This window comes from Camelus dromedarius, chromosome 8, assembly GCF_036321535.1.
Source record: "Camelus dromedarius isolate mCamDro1 chromosome 8, mCamDro1.pat, whole genome shotgun sequence".
Classification (NCBI taxonomy): domain Eukaryota; kingdom Metazoa; phylum Chordata; class Mammalia; order Artiodactyla; family Camelidae; genus Camelus; species Camelus dromedarius.
The window spans coordinates 78,780,031-78,799,870 of record NC_087443.1 but is presented as its reverse complement, the minus strand read 5'-3'; the positions used below and the strand labels follow the sequence as shown (position 1 = coordinate 78,799,870).

At 46.5% G+C, this 19,840-nt stretch overlaps 1 protein-coding gene across 2 annotated transcripts in view; it reads right to left on the bottom strand.

Moving 5' to 3' along the window:
* The window catches only part of DOCK1 (dedicator of cytokinesis 1), a 484,546-nt gene that overhangs the window by 415,707 nt on the left and 48,999 nt on the right, over positions 1 to 19,840 (bottom strand). For both annotated transcript variants that reach the window (XM_031460760.2, XM_064488534.1), the window contains exons 2-7: positions 19,364 to 19,447; positions 12,369 to 12,409; positions 9,224 to 9,279; positions 7,038 to 7,134; positions 4,583 to 4,731; positions 85 to 220 (exon numbers count right to left, since the gene is read on the bottom strand). In XM_031460760.2, the coding sequence (XP_031316620.2) occupies positions 85 to 220; positions 4,583 to 4,731; positions 7,038 to 7,134; positions 9,224 to 9,279; positions 12,369 to 12,409; positions 19,364 to 19,447 (563 nt within the window). The remainder of the gene's footprint in view (positions 1 to 84; positions 221 to 4,582; positions 4,732 to 7,037; positions 7,135 to 9,223; positions 9,280 to 12,368; positions 12,410 to 19,363; positions 19,448 to 19,840) is intronic.

The window sequence follows — 19,840 nt, the reverse complement described above, 5'->3', positions numbered from 1 at the left end:
CTTCCCTGTTGATGGTTTGCTAACATTGTAAACCGCTGCTGAGAAAATGGACTCCATGTGTGTATCGCAGGGAGGTGAACTTACTTTTTCTTCTTGTAATCTTTCCTCCACTTGTTTGGAAGCGATTTCGTGAGCTCTGAAAAGACTAATCGTGCTAGTTAGTTCTGGATCCAGAATGTTCCCATCTTCATCTCTCACCACCAAGTCCAAATCAAGGATTCTAGAACAACAAGCATTCAGAACGTCACAGACACGAACCAAGGGCTTTGAATTCTCTAATTCAACTGAGCAGATTATGAGCAGCAAAGAAAGTCAGGGTCATCCACACAATATTAGGGAACATAATTCTGCAAGGTCCTTTTCTTTAACTTAAAATGTATTCCCTTGGAATTAAATTAAAAAATTGATTCAATTTTGACTTCCACTGCCATAGTGATGCTGTCTTACAGATTTTTACAAAGCCCAAATGAAATGCGTATTACTAATTACTATGTGAAGAGTGTGGACCATTTAAAGCACACACATGCTATATCTATGTGTGTGTATATATATATGTGTGTGTGTGTGTGTGTGTATATATATATACACATACATATACACACATACATATACTAGGGTGTGTGTGCACATATGAAGCACACACAGCCAGTGGTTGGGGAGCGGTGGGAGGGAGGAGCGGCTGGAGCGGGGCATACCCACCACTTACTCACCACTGTCTCTGGTAGGTTCCCCACAGCACTTCCCTTCTACCTAGAGTCAGTTCTAATCCTTTAATGAGCCCATCAGATGATTTTCGATAAAGATGTTCTATTGTGTTTCAACATGAAACATATGGAAGTTATCCACCATAATGTGAAGCAACTTCCTGGCCAGATGGCTAAATGTAGTAGCCAACTTAAAACACAAGCAACATCTGGCTAATAAATCTGTTCGTCTATGTCTGGAAATGTTTTTTGGCATCATACTCACCATTTCCCCAAATCCAACGAAATTGTTGGGTGATTTTTATCACAATTTTTATTTAAAGAATGAACAAAGGCAAGTCTATAAAGAAAGAAACCAAGAGTTGTGCTCCAGTGATGCGTTCTGGTTTTCTTTTACTAAGACATGAGGATCTCAACCACAGATGCCTTATACTTTGCCTTTGGGATTTTCTTCCTGCTCTTAACAAGTCTGCAGAAGCAGGAAATTTTTATTTCTTTTAACCATAAGACCAAAGAAAACGTCTCTTGAAATAAAGATAAATTTCAATTAGCGAATGTCTTCACGCGTTACAAGTTTAAGAAGAAAGTTGACTTGGCAATCCAAACTAATCTCTGACTTCTCTGAAGGTCACCCCTAAAGGTACGTAAGAGTCTGATAACACGTCAAACAGGTTTAGTTTTGTGAGTGGTGCTAGACCACAGCACCATTTGTGTAAGGCAGTCCCCAAAACCTCATTTTTTCCTTTTAATATCTGTTGAGCAAATTCACTGGTGGTGAAACAGGACCAGCTGGGCCTGTCAGCAGCAGGAGGGTAAACATGCTTTTAAACAAATAGAGGCTTTTCGCTTTACACAAAAGCAGCCTCAGTAGTTGCAATGATGGTGGGGAGCCTCAAGAGGAACTTTTTTTAAAGCCTTTTAAGATCCGATTAGCTGTCTTCCTAACATGATTCACCAATGAGGTAAAACCCCTCCCTCTCAAATATTACTGTTCATCCCCTGGGAGGAGTCAGGGCTTGTGTGGGTGGACATAACGCTAATAAGAGTTGGATTAGTTCTGTTGTGGGCAGGGTGCGTGCCGGTGTGGGCGGAGTTAATGCTAATGAGAATTGGATCAGTTCTGATGTGGGCAGGGTGAGTGCCGGTGTGGGCGGAGTTAATGCTAATGAGAATTGGATCAGTTCTGATATGGGCAGGGTGAGTGCCGGTGTGGGCGGAGTTAATGCTAATGAGAATTGGATCAGTTCTGATGTGGGCAGGGTGAGTGCCGGTGTGGGCGGAGTTAATGCTAATGAGAATTGGATCAGTTCTGATGTGGGCAGGGTGAGTGCCGGTGTGGGCGGAGTTAATGCTAATGAGAATTGGATCAGTTCTGATGTGGGCAGGGTGAGTGCCGGTGTGGGCGGAGTTAATGCTAAATGAGAGTGGGATCACTTCTGATGTGGGCAGGGTCAGCGCTGCCATGGGCAGAGTCAGTGCGGATTAGGGTGAGGGGGGCTTGGTTCCGGTGTGGGTGGAGCCAGTACTAGTGTAGACAGAGCTACAAAGCAGCGGGCTTTAGGACAACTGGCTGGATGATCCTGCAGACCACAAAGAATTAGGCTCCCTGAGAAGCAGAGGCGCTGCCGCACCCCAGGCTGCTGGGTACATCCTGCTACTTACATCATCCCTGCCAGGTCAGATGATCAGACCCATTTCACAAAGAAGGAAATCTAGGCTCAGAGAAACATCTGTAACACCCCAGAGCCTGGAATCTGAGCCGGAACCCTCTCTTTCATGCTCTTTTCAGAATGCCATGTGGAAACTGTCACAGGAAGTGGCCTGTAAGGGGTTTTCACACAGAGCCTTCTATATGATGTTCTCAGCCAGTTCAGGCGGTTCTGAATCCAGAGTGAGCTTCCCTTGCGAAGCTGCATCACAGCAGAGCAAGAACTCTAACCGTTAGAAACCAGTTCCGTGGAAGCCCAAAGCACCTTTGAGGAAATGGAGGTGGAAACTCCCTGAAATTACAGGCAGAACTGTGGGTGTGTGTTACACATGTGCCTTTTCCTAGAAGTGCTCCATGACCTCGTCACATTCTCAAAGGTCTCCCAGAAACCGTTTTAAAGTCAGAATTTCAACACTGTGATTTTACTTTGCATTAATTGTTTTCTGAAGAAGGAACTAGAAAGACAGGCCCAGCGCAGTGAGCTTTAGAGAAGTTATGCAGTAGACCTGAGTTCCTTGGGCCAGAAACTGTCTTATTAAGGACTGCATTTCCTATTAAAGTAGTAAATTATGTTTGGAAACACTTCCTTTCTTAACTAGATTGTTCCATGACATAATGTATTTTGGTAGCTTCCTGCAGCCAAATTAAGCAGGTGGTTTCTGGACATAAGCTCAAAATATGATCCTGCAGCAGAAAATAAAATCAAAGCTGCAAAAGTTAGGTTTTTTAGGCAGGTGGGCTTGCAAAGGGTTTCACTGCAAAGTATCTAATATCCTATACCCGGAAGTCTCTGGCTTTTAGGGGAAAAAGAACCCAAAACCCTTCACCTTCCAAACACTACATCTTAACTAATAATGCAGCTTTTAGAAACTTTTCACACTTGAAAGTCTGAATTATCAGAAAACAAAATTATGTTATAATGCTGATTTTACAAAGCGGTGCTTTAGTTTTTCCCGGGTTCCCCTCAGCTGACTGGCTGGGGCCAAACCTCCCCTGTTCTCTGAGCTTTATGTTCTAATGTGTAAAATGAGGGAGTTGGACTAAACCAGAAGTTTCCCAATCTGCTGGGAAATCTGGGATTTCCAACCAGCATTCAAGACATCAGCAATCAGAATCTTAAGAAGTGGATCCCAGGATTCCATATTTTGAAAGCTTTCCAAGTGACTCTGATGTAGACCAGCATCTGGGGACCCTGTGACCCAATACTTTTCAAGGCTTCTTGTAGCTCTGACATTCTATGAATAATCAAATTGTTATCCAGGAGGGAAGGGCGTGGCCTCATTCTGGTTACAGAACCTGGCAGAACTGGGAGATTGCAGGATTTGATTTCCTGAAAACATGAGAACACGGCCCTCCATGGGACAATGAGTGCACTGTAGCTGAAAGCTTTGAAGCAGAGCTGGGCGGAGGCCCGCTGCAGATGGGAACTTTTGCACAAGACATACTCCAGTCAATTATATGTTGTTTATATCTGAAATTCGGATTTAGCTGGCTGCAGTTTTGTTTGTCATCCCTGCACTGGTGACAAGTTCTAAGATGCCCTTTGATATCCCTTCCAACGTTCAGAACTTAGGATTCCACAGAAAGAAGCCTTGAGCTTGAGGGCAGGGTGTAGCTCAGTGGTAGAAGGCATGCTTAGTATGCACAAGGTGCTGGGCTCAATCCCAAGTACCTTCATTAAAGTAAATAAATAAATGAGCCTTATTACCTCCCCCCAAAAAATAGGAAGGAAGGAAGGGAGGGAGGGAGAAAGGGAGACAGAGAAAGGAAGGAAGGAAGGAAAAAGAAGGAGAAAGAAAGAAACATGGTGCTTGTTACTGCACAAAGTACCCTCAAGTCTGGACTCCAGGTCAAATACTGTCAGCTGAAAGGAAAAGGTCCTTGTTGGAGAGGGGGGGAACCATTGTGGGGTCCCCACTGGAAGAGTGACAATGACAGGTTACCCCAGGCCCAGCTTCCTAAGGAGAATCAGTTTTAACAAGGACTCAGAAAACTCCCAGTTTCCAGGATCCAATAGAAAATACCTCACCCTTTTAAAAATGAAAACCGTACCATTATTTTGCTGTTAGAAGTTTTGTTTTATCGTATGATTTTAGTTCTCCTCAAGGCTTAGGGTGATGTTATTATTTTGGATAATTTAAGCATGAAATCACCTTTCAAATAAACAAACCTGTTTCCATAATCGATTTTGGCAGTGACCTTCTTCTTGAGTTCTTTGAGCTCATCCTGCGGCAGGGTCCCGGAAAGAATCTGCGACCGCCATTCAATCAGGTCATAGATCATGTGTCGCACACTTCGGAACATCTCCCTGTTATCTTGCTGTACGAGGGGGGGAAAGCCAATTGTAAAGCTTTCGATTGAAAAGAGCACTGAGGATTTTTTTTTTCAAATATACATATATATATGCTTTATATTATAAGATTCAATTAACCTCAAATTCAAGATGTTTCTTGAAACCAGAACGCATTGTATGGAATTTGGTTCCCATCACACAAGAAAAGACTGAAAGGATGAAAAGTCACACGCTACCCTCCATGTTCTAGCCAACATTTCAGAGCCTGTGTCCCTGAATCCAGAAGTTAACCAGGGCAGGAGCTGGACTTGGAGCCTCAAAGCCAGCCTGTGCACCTCTAGCATCTGGTCCGTGAATGGGCAACCCTTGTAGCTTTCACCCCGGACGATGCTCAGCACACCAAGAAACTCAGCCCCGAGGCCTGGCTGTCAGCAGGTCAACAAGACAGCAACATGGCACTGGGCTCGCCTGGGGACTGGTTTATTTGGCACGTGCACAGAGGCTTCTGCAAGAGGCAAAATCTCAATCTACAAGCTCTCCGTGTGCTTCCGCCAAAAGGGAAACTCAAATAAGACGCAAAGTTCATACTTTGTATCACTTTCAACATATTTTGAGGGGTCTGACGGCACAAAGAAGACTAACAGTTTTGTAACCCCAAGAGCACAATTCATCACGGCAATCAGGGATTACCCAAAGGGACAAGAACCCCCTGGTTCCTTCCATGAAAAGAAATCTAGGTGAAACTTAACTTGATACAATTCTAAACATCAGGGTGCTTACAAAACATTAAAATGTGGTCACTGCTACTTTTTAAAGTAACCTCTCCTCCACAGAGCTGAACACCTCTCCCCTACTATTTCTAGCCTTTGACCTTCTTTCTAGGAATTTCTAAGTTCCCTCATCACTTCACATAATGCCCTAACAGATTATTTTACATCCATGGGCTCTTCTTTATAGCATCATCCTAATATTGATTTCTTAAATGAACATTGAAATTAGTGGTTTATACCAAAATTATGTTTTCTTCCCTCTTACTAATCCCCCTTGTCCACTTTTCCAAAGCATTACCAAATATCTAAAATGGTTAATACTTTCCTAGCTTGTTCGTAGAGCCACGGGGTGGGGGGACGCCTATAAAAATATTATAAGCATTTTTCTTCAGCTTTGCACAAATCTAACAGTGTAAGCCCCTACGAGGCAAATGTAAATTTTCTGAAAGAAAAGCAAGGTGATCGTTAGAAATGCCTATCCCAGGGCGGCATGGCTAAAATCGTGTCCACTAACACATTAGCGTCAACTCCTGCTTGTTTTGCTGCCGTATTTTTGTTTAAAAATTGTTAAGTTGAACACGAAACACCGACTCCAAAATTGCTCAGATTTACACAAAACATTCATGGCTAACTTTACGCTTTTAGGTTTTCGAGAACATTTGATGAACAATTACTGCAAGTGCTTATTACCGTGCATTTCTAGGAAACCACTGTATAATCAGAAGCAACACAACTGCCCGGAGAGCAGCTGCGGGACGCTGGGAAGTCTTCTATGTGCCCAAGAAACTGCCACACCGCCTTCCCTCCAGGGCCCTACCTAGCTCTGCGCTGACAACATTAGCGTATGAGAAACCAACGCTCTCAAGAGGAATACGGGCTTAACAGAAGATAATCTTCTGCAAATATGAACTTACGTGCCAAGAAATGCCCAGAGGGAAAATGAAACGGAAGATGTCAGGGCCCCGGCTTCACCACGTTAATAAAGGCTTCTTCCGTAATCAGGGGAACTGGACAGTTACACACGAAGCCAGAACGCAAACTATTTCCCTACGTCTGAAACGGACACACGGGTCTAGAAGACTATGCCGTTTTTCTCAAATGATAAGAGACATTGTCTACAGGCAAACAGTGGCAAAGACAGTAATCACCCTCTACTGCACCTACAAGTAAGCACCTATGACAGTTTAAAAGCAGATTTTCTTTTTCATGATCAACATATAAATTTGGGAGGGAACACCAGGGCACAATGCCTCATCCTGTCTTCCAAAGCCCGAAAGTGCACCATTTCCCGCTCCAACACAAGGGCAGGTGAAACCCAGGGCCCCTTCCTTTCCCAACACCGTATTGCAGTGAGCATGGCCGCACCCCACACAAAGGAGGTCAAAGGACACATAGTCCCCGAGGGCAGCCAGAATCCCGGGCCAGGCTGCTGAGCATGACCCGCTCCCACAGGTTCTGCTTCTGAGGTTCTCAGAATAAGGAAACCTGTCTGATGGGTTCGGCAAGGTCCAGAAAGACCATTCTCTGTTGTTAAGCTCCAGCTCCACATCCCATGTTCTCACCACGTAGAGCTGCCTCCAGATGGTGGACCACTCTCGGAGTGTCGTGGTGACTTCCTGTATGAGCGGAAGGTCGCCTGGGATGACCGTTTCATGTTGCCTGGGAGGAAGGGAGGAAAGCACAGAGACAGCCATGGCATCATTAAACCAGGGGCGCCTGGTCGACCCCAAATCTAGGCCACAGAGTTCGATATTTAAGCAAACGGCAGGAAAATACACAAATAAGACCACGTCCACATAGGACTACTTGCATCTCCAAGGACGACAAGTAGTTCCTGGACAGAGCCTGAGACTGCTCATACGTTGCCCTCCCTGTGAGCCGTCTAGCTCATGCGTCAAGGTAAGATGAAGGAGGCAAATAATATCCCATCCGAACGTCAAGGTCTGGGAAGTGGAAAGTATATTCATAATATATGGACCATCTATTTTATAGACGCCATAAATTACAACCAATCTGTGTGGCATTAAAATGCAGGTTTGGGAGAAGATGATTCTTGCGTCTCCATCATGCAGAAAACTCATTATGTGATGATACAGGAAGCAGTTATCCTTGGCGAAACATGAGCGAGGGCACAGCTTTCAAATGTCCGTAGGAACTCTTATCTGATCCCCAAATTCCGATTGTCCTCTTTCCCTTTTCTCTCCACCCCAGAAGGTTAACCCTTGACTTAGTCTTAGCTCACAATCTACTTGTGCCCTGGTTTTCATCAACTGTTGTTTTCGGTCTCATGCTCTGGGCCGGGCATGGTGCTACACAGAACTCTTACCATTCGGGACTGAGTAAGAGACTGAATTTGATGGCTTGTGAAGTTAGACGGACAACCTGGCCCCAGAGGGTCAAGTCTGAAGGCAGGAGGTTCTGTGCCAGGAGGGAGGCAGAAGGCAGCGCAGTCTGGGTAGGGGCAGCAGAGGGAGGAAGTCAGGACCAGGCCGTCAGTAAGAGCTTTCACAGGAGCCCAGCGCATCAGCAGAGCAGCTGCTTCTAAGCTGTCTGTTCCACCAGTGCCCCATGCACTGGTCCACACTGGGGCGTCTGACACTAACCCAGTGAGGAGAACAGAGGTGTCTGTCTGCCTGTCCGTCTCTCCAGCGGGGTGTGTGACCTTACTTACCGAGAATCAAAATAGTCCCTTGTGCCTTTTACTATTACGCCTCATAATTACATTTTGCATACACTCTTGTATACATCAAAGGGCTTTTAAAAAAATTACTCCCGTACAGTCTGACTTCCAGACTGATTCCAATACAGACTGACATAAAATACATTAAAATCACTTATTCAGCTATTAGCACAGCAGGGTGGAAGTTTCAAAACTACCCTCTTTTCCTTCCCTTTAAAACTTTACCTACAAAATATTTTATCTGTATAAAAAAGGACCCTATTACAGGTCTTCACATTTATGCCTCTAAATTAGTTTCTTCCTTTTAATTATGCATCATGGAATGGCAGAGCCCGGCCTAGTCCTTTGCGTCTGTTAAAAGTACAGTGCCTGGAAAGGCAATTTTGTAATCAGCCAAAGAGATGTCATTATGCAGCAATCATATGATTAGTAATTTTATCATTTACACATTCACCCGGGTGTGAAGACGCAGCAGAGACGGAAGAGGAAAGCACCGAATGCTCTTTCTTCCGCATTCATACCTGGCTATTCGTTTGCCATTCCTGCCTAATGGGTTCCTGTTCCGCAAATATCCTTTTAATGATCTTATACATCAGTTTTATGACCTCTAAGAGATATACATCACAATTAGGCAAAATGTAAATTCACACATGTCCCAATTTAACAACTGTTGCTTCACCCTGAACTCCATCTCTATCACAGCCTGCAAGGTCTTCGAGAAAAATGGGCCCAGAGCTGGGGGCCACGCAGCCCCCTGCCTAACGGGGGCCCTCACAGAGGAAGCTTTCCAGGTCAGGGGGGCCCTCACAGAGGAAGCTTTCCAGGTCAGCATCGGCATCGTGGAGGACAATGAGCAGCTACGGTGCTGACTTAAGACTCTGTAAAAGCTCAAAACCACATTGCAGACAATTCTAGATCCAAAGTCCCCCTTCTCTCCCCAAACTCTTGTCACATCAGGGCCAGTCACAGCCACTCTCCAGCCCCCAGCACTGCCCTGCCATTTGAAAGAGTAACAAGGCCAAGTGTCATGACTGCATTTCTTCATTTAAACATTAAGCCCAGACTCACCCTTTTCCTTCAACTATCGCTTCTTTAAGATGAATATACGAAGCAGGAAATATACCCTTAGGGGGAAGAAAAAAGACAGTAGTTTTTATTAGCAATATGAATACTGATGGCAAATCAAACAACTGCCCTGAAAAAGGTGGTGGTGGGGAATGGCTGGATCGCTCTTAAATCTGCAAGCAGAGTCTCATATAAAACATATCAAAGAAAACAAAGACACGGGAAAGATGGCGACTCAGTGTGCTTGTGCTTCAAAGAGGCTGCAGATGTCTTAGAGGAAAACAGGAGCAATCTGTCCGCAGAGAAAAAATCCCACCGGGCTGTCCTGTGTCTTCGCCATAGGTCACACCTCGTTTTTACTGCCGACCTCGACACAGGCAGGTCAACAGCCGAGTGATGCCTAAAAACGGCTTCCGATGATGCTCTCCACTGGTTCCTCTCTCAAAATGCTAAAATTGTCATCCAGTTCCTTGACACCATTGACATCACAGATGCACTGTGCAGGCCCACGGGTATGCTCATTAACCGCCAAACAGAGGGGCCATCCGATAAAACAGAAATTGAATGAATTTCACCTAACCTGCCTGGCTACTCCTGGGGGGAGCACCAGTTTGCATTAGGACAGCGTTCTGTATCCCCCAAGGGCACCGCACATGTGGGCTCAACAGATGGTTCCAAGGGGGACAGGTCCTCGAGGGGGAACATTCAGTGTCAGGCACGGTCCGTGAAGAGCCAGGAGCTCTACCCAGAGTTTCATCCTGCTTCCTGAGTAAGCACAACACCTCCCTTATGGGAGTGAGGCAGAGGAGGGCACCTGGAGGCCAAGTAACAGGGCAACAGGCGCTGGGGTCCCGGACAGCACCACACAAACCAGGCCTGGCTTCCTGCGTGACGTGAGATCGATCGCACACAGCAGAGAGTGGCACTGGTGGCTTCAGGCACCTGCTGCAGGAACACAAGCTTCCAACTGGGCTTCCCTGGCATCTGGCCCAGAGGATTTACACAGGAGATCGAGAAACCACAGCTACCAGTCCTGCTCGGGAAGGGCACAGGCACCTCGGATCACCTCCCTGGCTGCCAGGAAAGTGGCCGCCTTTCATATAAAGAAGAATTATTACAGAGACGGAAGGAGTCGGGCAGAAAGACAGAGGTTGAGCAACAAAGAGGACCGGGGAGACCTGAGGCTGGACAGCGGCATTCAGGTCCCATTCTTTGAGACACCTCCTGATCCCAGGACGGTCTCCAGATGCACTTCTGATGTCAACAGCTGAGCACTCAGGGGAGGGCAAGAAAACAAAGAAGCCAGTCTCACCCCTGTGCATGTCCACAGGCGGAGACACCTCTCACTCTCAGTAAACCTACTGTCAAGAATCATGGAGCCATGGAAGAAACGAGGCTGGACACAGCTGGAGGCTGGAAACGAGCAACCTCTCCAGCCAGGGCGGACAGGCCCAGCCCAGATCTGCTACACAATTGTGAATACATACAAAAGGATACTTCCTGAAGGACCAAGTCGGGATTCTAGGAGTCAAGTCCCTTCTCCGCTAATACCTGGGGCAGGGCGCAATGCAGAACCACCACCGCTTTAAGCTTCAATTTCCTCACCTGCTAACAAAGATTTTAGATGGAAAAATAAATACACTTCTACCCAGCTCTCCTGTCTCAGTGAGCTGTAAAGTCAGGGCCCTCTGGTGCAGGGCAGGAGGCATTAGGGCTCAGGGAGGCACGGGGCAGGGGGAGTAGGGACAGATCCCACACTGGGCAGGTGGAACCAGACACCAAATGCCAAAGAAGCACCAAAGAAGCGCAACATCCCCCCGGGGGTGCGCCGAGCTTGTGCAATCGTAGCTTTGTCACGGGGGTGGGTGGTCTGTGAGCCTAATCTCTTTATTAATAAAGTCCTCAGTGGTGGCTTTCTCAGATGAAACTCAGGTTTTCATCTGCAGGAAAACATTCTTGATTATAGAAAGAACAGTCAGTGTGAGAAGAGAGCCTTCCCCGGAGACATCTATTCCACCGTCTACCTGGTTGGACTCTACCCTGTTCACACCTCGGGGCTCCAGGTCATCGGACGTGCAGAGCTCACAGCCCCCTCTGAGCTCGGCGGGGTGGGGGTGGGAGGGCCTGGCTCCAATCTGCAGATCAGGCTCATCAGTATTCCCAACAGCGCCTCTCACGTTAGGACAGACCACACCGGAGGAAGGCTGCAGTGGAGCCTCTGAAATGACTGTGACCAGAGGATGGACCGCTCCCACCTGTCCCGCACGGCCTGGGTGCGGGGTGTCTGGGAAGCAGCGAGGCCCCAGGCTTGAGCAGCTGACCTTCAGAAGACTCAGTTACAGGCTCACGACCACAAGAGGCCTCCAGCCGAATGAGGAGATAATGAGAGGCCAGGCTAAGAAACAGAGATAGAACGAACCATCTGTCAAGCCTAATTCGATTTTATAAGTTAACGTGGACAGCCGCAACTACTGCTTAGAATGGACGGTACTGCACAATCACAGAATGAAATGGAAGAGCCATAATTAGATTTTGTGAAGTTAAGAATGGAAAAGCCACAACAGAGCGACGTATGGGACCGTCCACTGCAGGGATGGAGGTGTAATTGCACGTCTTAGCTTCAGAAATTCAAACCACCACGCGTATAAACTGCCCGGGGAAGCAGAACCTCTTTGTTTTGCAAGCCAACATAAGCGGTATAAAAATAGTTATAAGCAAGAGGGCAAGAAGCAATGTGAGTGCTGCAAGTCTGTTCATCTACCATCAAGGATTACGTAAGATTGAAAATTGGGAGCAGGACGTTTTTCCTTACGTCGATATACCCAGATCATTCTCTTACACATCCTGTGCTTAAACAGGAGGCAGAATTTTACCAGGAAAAGAGGATCCACCTTTCAGGAGAACAGGTCAACACCACCCCAAAGCCCGGCCATTCACTCACAGAAAGGACATTACAATTCCTTCATACGTGTGTTGTTCAGAAGAAAACAGTTCAGGGCAGCCCACATTTCAGCCCATATATATATATATTTTTTTTTTTTAATTCAGAGAAAGGGACGTGTAAGGACAACTCAGACAGAACTGGTTTCCTCTGCTGGTGGGGCTTCTGAAGGGACATGCACTGTGTTTAATAGCAAGAAGGACTTACCTTCTTGGACTTTTTTCTCAAGGTGTAGCCTCTGTACCACCCTAAACAGACACAAAATTGAAAGAGTTAGTTCAGGGAGACAGCGCAGGGCCCTAACAGCACCTTCGCGTCGCGGAGAGCCCCTTGTTCTGCAGAGCCGCGAAGTCAGGACTGCTTCACCACTACATGTAAAATGGATACATGGCAAGGTCCTACTGTGCAGCACAGGGGACTGTACTCGATACCTTCTGATGGCCTATAATGAAAAAGAATATGAAAACGAATACATGGATACAGGTATACGTGAACCGCAATGCTGTACGCCAGAAACTAACACAACATTGTAAATTGACTCTACTCCAAATAAATAAATAATAATTTTTTTAAAAAAAGAAATCAGTAATCCTAAAGCTTTGGCGATATGTTACGGGGTTTCGTAGAGGGCGTGTCAACACCATGCTCGGGGCCTGGTTAGGGACCTTCACAGACAGACCTCCAGCTCCTTTATCTCCATTTGCCACACATGGCCTTCAAGGTGTCAACCTGAAGTTAGGAAGCACAGCTTTAGGAGGAGGAGTTGCCCTTCAGACCACAGTGCCCAGGTCAGTTCCTTGAGTGGGCACTTTCCTGCCTCCCCTCCGCCGGATGGAGGGGGTCACTGCCAAGTGCACATACCAGCATCCTCAGATCACCCATGGCTGCCGCCTAACAGAAATCCTATTGAGAGCTGACTTCCTCCCTCCTCGGGACAGAGGGGCTTCGCCCTGGAACAGCCATGATCACACAAAGTGCTTCTGTGGCAAAGACTTGACGCCCAACAGGAAGCACCAGGCCCAGGAACACGGCCCACCTACCCCTCGGGGTCTGGCCTAGACTCCAGTTCCCACCCCGTCATTATGGGGAGGGGAAGGAAACAGAGCAGAAGACAGACATGCTACTAGCACTGCTGTCATGAGCTAAACGCCACTGGAAGAGGACATTTAACAACGGACCGGACCTAACCACACCCTTGGCACCTCCCCTGAGGCTGAGGACAGAAACATCCCCACCCAGGGGTCCACGGTCGGTGACCAGCCTCCCAACATCCCCTCTATAGCAGGACGTCGGCAGATGTGTCCTGCTTTAGGCCATCTCGCCCCAGGAAAGGAAATCAAAAGCTCAAACAAATTCTAATTCTGCCCCCTCAGGAACAAAAGGACACGCTGGAGAATGCTGGAGATGTGGAAAATGTGTGCTGGGTAATCTTCAAGGGAACCACCAAATACTGCGGTTTTATACAGTATCAGAAAGTCATGGAACCCACACCTCATGGCCTTTCTCTCGTCTTCTGAAACAGCCTACAGTCTAGGTAGTATGTGTGTCTCTAAATGCATCTACCTTTATTCAGAAAAAAAGTTATGGAAGCAACCTAAATGTCCATCGACAGATGACTGGATAAAGAAGTTGTGGTATATTTATACAATGGACTACTACTCAGCCATAAAAAAGAATAAAATAATGCCATTTGCAGCAACATGGATGGGCGTAGAGATCATCATTCTAAGTGAAGTAAGCCAGAAAGAGAAGTACCATATGATATTACTCACATGGAATCTTAAAAGGAAAAAAAAGACACTATGAACTCATCTACAAAACAGAAACAGACTTGCAGACATGGTAAACAATCTCATGGTTACTGGCGAAAGGGGCTGGGAAGGGATAAATTTGGGAGTTTGAGATTTACAAATATTAGCCACTATATATAAAAACATCAAAAAAAAGTTTTTGCTCTATAGCACAGGGAACTATGTTCAATATCTTGTAATACTCTTTAATGAAAAAGAATATAAAAAAGAAAAAAAAGTCAAACCTCGGAAACCAGGGATGAGGGTGCGAAGAAACTGAAAATGGGCCAACACTGCACCAATGACCGCACACCTCTTACAAAGCAGTAATTTAACAACCAGAGTGGGGAGGAACCAGGAAGTGATGGGGCTAAAGTCGTCGTGGGATTATTAACAGATGCTTTCTGAGCATTCAGAGAAGATGGAAACTGTCAGGAACCTTGCAAGGGATGTGCTAAGAGCTAGATCTGGCACTGGGCTCAGGTGGGACGGGGGAAACCACGTCACGAAGGTCCTGGGTCCTGCCCAGCTCACAAGCGCCCGCCTGAAGATGCACAGGACATCACCTGCGTCAGGTGTATCAAGTCCTGCTGAGCACTGACCAACCAGAGAGCCGAAAGCCAGATGTGACCAAACCATGTCCTGGAGGACAGCATCTACCTGCCCACGGGGTGTTCTGGAGCCGCCCCGTGGACCGTATTTTGCAGGCACCACGGGGCAGACCCAGCCCGGAAGATGCAGGTTCAAGAAGCAACACAATCATTCTGAGGAAGATGATAGTCCCAGCTGTGGTGCTTCCAGAGGGCTGGGGCCAGGTGGCCGGTCACCTGGGACAAGGCGCAGGGGACGCCTGCCGGGCGGAGGTTGGGCCGGAGGGCAGGGTGGTCTCCTGTGAAACCACTGCCTAGCAACACGACTGCTTTTTCCAGTTTGTTGTGACTTGAACTTTGTCCCTGCAGTGAGATCAAGTCCTAACTCCCTCTACGTGGGGATGTGACCTTATCTAGAAATCAGGTCTTTGCAGGTAATCAGATTAAGAGGAGGTCATTACGGTGGACCCTGATCCAATATGACTGGTGTCCTTATAAAAAGGAGAAACAGACACAGACCGGCACGGGGAGAACCACGTGTCCATGAAGGAAGAAACTCGGCTGCTGCGCCAACGAGGGAAGGGAAGCCAAAGATGTCGGCAAATCCCCAGACGCTAGCGGACCCACGTGGGACAGCGTCTCTCAGCCCTCAGAAGCAACCAACCCTGCCGACACCCTGACCTTGGACTTCCAGCCTCCAGAAGTGTGAGAGAACACACTTCTGCTGTTTAAACTCCCCACGGTGTGCTCCTTGGTTATAGCAGCCACGGGAAACTCAGACACAGTCCTCACAAAGACCTTCCGCTGACAGATGCTGGTAGCAGGGAAAGGCACTAAGGTGCACTGGGGAGGAAAAGGGATCATTGTCACTTGTAAAGATCTGAATAAATTAAGTTTCAGTGCTGTGGTTTAATCAAAAGAGTAACTTCCTAATCTTGGTGCAAGGCCCGCGAGCCCCCTCAGGCACAGCACGCGGTCCCCAGACATCTTCATGGAAGTGAGCAGGTGGCAGGATCAGCACCTCCCTGGAGAGTCACTGAACCAGCATCGGTGACCCGGGCCCACCTCTGCTGCCTGGTCGGCCCTGGGCGCTGCTCAAAGGCAGACGCAGACCCTGAATGACCCCTCAAGGGCCTGTCCCCCACCACAGTGACCTGGCGAGTTCTTTCCTTGTGTTCTGTGCTTCCAGCCTCCATGAGCCTGAGACAGAAAAATTAATCATAACTCGAAAGTAAATGTGTTCTTTGAACCTTAATCTAAAGAGTGATCATCTAGAAATTACATCCTCTGGAGCAATCCCAGGAATACCCTGAACAGGATCACACAGGAAAAGAAAATTAAATTTGACAAACAGGAAGAAATTTTCTTAGATGAAAAGGGGGAGGGGCAAAGAGAAAGGAAGAAAATACCCAAATACAATCCATGAAGTTTGAACAGAACGAGAGGGAAAGAGCAGAAAACAATTATTCCATTGTTCTCTGATGATAATAAAGCCACCAAGTTTCCTCAAATCAAAACTCCTTCCCCAAATGCATTTCCCTGATCGGAATCTGACTAAAACCAGTAAGACAGCCATCAGAAAAGGGAAACTCGGTTTATGTTACAGGGTCTTTAAAAAGATTGGTAGTGACCTAAAATGAAAAAGAATATGAAAATGAATGTGTGTGTGTGTGTGAGACTGAAATACCATGCTGTATACCTGAAACCGAAACAACACTGTGAACTGACTACACTTCAATTAAAAAGGAAAAAAAAAAAAAAAAAAAACTGGAATATTTTAACCAGAACTTGGAAGACTGAGGAGTCCAGAAACCAAACACTCACTGAGGAATCCTTTCTCGTGATGCTGGCCAAAAGTCAAATGCCCGCTATCAGATTTTTTTTTTAAGTTAAATGTACAACAAAGATCATTGACTCGCCTAAGGCTTGTTTAATGAGTGTATTCTTCTGACGCAGCAAAGAACAAGAAGTCGCAGCCCCCACTGCCCGGGCTGCACAGGAAACGGTTATCTATTCAGGAATGACGTCACTGCTCCCTGTCCATTACCCAGGATTTCAGCTGCAATGGACCGAGGGCAGAAATAAAAAAGATGTAAGAGCATTTTTCCCTTCGGATCAGAAAAGTGTCTGAGATGAGAGGTTTGATCCTTAACCTTTATTTAATTTCTCTGTATCCTCTCAGCCACTGGTCACATATACTGAGAGCAGATAAGGCAATCTAACCGTCAGCTGTAAAAACTGAACACAAGCCAAACACGTCCATCACAGCTCCTCGTTCACCTAAGGACCAGGATGGTGTTTGCAGCATTACATCTGCTTCCAGGCAAACGTCATTAAAGCTGATCCCTCCCCCAATAGGACATGTTTTAGGGTAAAAGGTGCAAATGGAATGGAATTCTAAGCCAGCATGTGTCAGATGGAGAAGTAAGGGACATGGACCCGGGTACGTTGATGGGTTTGGGCGCAGGAACACTGGGGCAAGCCGCAGCCTGCCTGGTGTCCGGGAGCTGAACACCAAGTGCAAAAGTGGATTCCAAAGACGGAGTCTGAAGCTCATTTTGTGATGACTGTGGGATGCCTGCAATTTCCTCCTCCCACTCCCACCTCCTACTTGGAAGGGTTTGGCTAAACCCAATCCTAAAGCAGTTGTGCTGTTGGAATTATCGATTTTAATCAGTTCTTTTTATTCCTATGTTATTTTGGGAGTCACCCTTTCAAACAGAAAATAAAACCACTAACGCTAAAACCAATCTCACAAAACTTCCAGATGTGAGGAGTCTCCGAATCCAGCTCATTGTGGCTTCTCTTCTGTGCAGCATTAAAACGAAAGGTGCCCCATTTAAATCATTTGCAAAACACTAAATATGAAAAGCAATTGTCTGAAAAACCAAGGACATCGGAAAACCACAGTCATCGACAGTATATTTATTGGATAATGTAACAACTGTTTCCCTGGACCAAAAGCCGCGTGGCTGTGACACTCTCTGTTCACCCCAAAGAAAACGGGGTCAGAGATTTAAAAAAAAAAAAAAAAGGAAGTAAGAAATGAGAATTTTGGTTCCTCTGACGAAGTTGTTAACAAGTCCGAGAGCATAAAAAACCTCGCCCTTCACATCAACCGCCTCAAAACAATGAGCTGAAACACTAAAATATCTCAAATGTACTTAAATTTTTTTTTCGAGTCTGACTCTCGTTGGGTTCGCCTCTTTCCCACCAAGAATGAAGGCCATGAAACTCCCGGCAAATGGAGCGGTGAGAGCGAGGACCAACTGCAGGTCAGACGGCCGGCAGGCGGGCCGGGCTGCCCGGCGGAGCCCAGCCTAGTCAGAGCCAGACGGCTGTCAAGAGGAGGCCAAGGGTCATGCCTCTGGGAGACAAGATGAAAATTCTCAAGAAGCTGGGAGAAAGCACGAGTGACGCCGACGGGGGGAGCCTTCCTGACATCAGGGAGGCAGCCCTGCACACCGTTAGGGAAAAACGAGGCCACGGGGCCAGCGTGGAGGATGTGCCCCCGTCTGCTCCTAGGTGCTCCGCATCCCTGACATGAGCATCGAGGTGGAGACTGAGTTAACCTTTGGGTGGAGGGTCAGCCCAGAGAGGGGCGGCCGGCGACGCTGCAGGCCAAACGCGTTTACAAGCAGCTGGAGGAAACCACCGGGAAGGGCGACCCAGGTAAGAGTCACGCGAGCAAGGGAAGGTTTGAGGAGTGTCGAAATCACTGCAGCCTGCGAAATTTGAGGTTGATGGAGGAGGAAGAATGGCTACGTGCCCAGTGGGCACCCGAGTACTCCAAGCAACTCCAGAACCTGGGGTCAGGGCTAGAGGCTTTGGACCTCAGCAGGGCTTCAACACCCAGGAGATGCGCCTGGAAGTGCTTGCCTCCGAAGACTTTCAGGGAAGAAGACAAAAATCCAGAAAGCTTAGAGGAAGCTACGGACAGGAGGTCCCTTATTTTTTGTGCTAGTGCCATAGGTGACAAAATGATAAAGCCATCGCTGCTTTATAAAGACCCCGATCCCACCCGTCTTACAGAGAAAGATTAAAAAACACCATCTTGTTTTCTGGCCATGATTAACAGTATCGTTAACAGATGACTTCTTTCTGGACTGGTTTCCTAATTGTTTTATCTATCAAACCTGCAGTTCTTTAACAGAAAAAAAGAACTCAGAGTGTTACTAATCTGGACAGATGTCCCAGGCACCCAGACTCACTATTCTTTGCTCATCCTAATGCTGGTTTTGGGTTTCCCCTTCTGGAAAGCTCCAGCTCTCTTCAACACTTGGCTCAGGGTATGGCTGAAGCATTCAGCAGGTGTTACACCACACAAAAGTTTGACCATTCTGCTGACTATTGAAAAAAACCCTTACCTCACTTTGAAAGAAACATGGCAACAGTAAACATTGCTGATGCTTTGGTAGCGATAAGTGAGGTGACGGATGCTCTAAAACCAGCTGCTCTTAATAAAGTCTGGAGGAAACTTTGGGGGAAAAAAATGTTTTTTCCAGTGGTCAGTTATTAACAGTCAAGATGTACATACATTTGCAAAAAAAGGAGAACAATGGGGTTTTATTTTGTAATAATGAAAACAACTATTTCAACAGAAAACTTCAGAGGTTAAAAATTTAGGAATTTAGTTTTAAGTTCATCTTAATTAAAAAAAAAAGATTTAAATAACAGATAACCTCACTACATGGTGTCTATCATGTAAGAAAACCCATCATATACCCTTTCCTAATAGGGTGATGCTTTCCCTGCTAGGCACTGAAAACGTGTGCCAACTGTACAGAACTATAAAAGGAAAAACATCAAAATAAATACGCACCTTCGTATGTTTCCAAGATATGCACGGTGTCTCCTATTTGTAAAGAAAGTTCATCTGCTCCCCTGGCATCATAGTTATAAAAAGCTGTTTGGAGGGAAAAGAGCAAAGACGATGTTAGCAGAAGTGGAAGTAACTTATGCTGGATTGTTTCTGCCTGCTTTTAATATTGAAATATTCAGTCTTTGCCTGGCTTATCCTCTCTGAGACCCACAAAAGTGGCCTTTCCTTCAAGGGTCCTCAGTTTAAGTAGAAGAACTTCATAAATACTCATAACACCAGACAATCGTAAGTGACTTATGGTGGTAGAATATGTATGATGTGAAATTTCCCTTTTTAACCATTTTAGGTGTACAATTCAGCAGTATTACTTACACTCACCATGTTACCCTGCCTTCACCACTGCTAATATCCAAAACCTTGCCATCACTCCAAACAGAAACCCCATAACCATCAAGTAGTAACTCCCTGCTCCTGCTC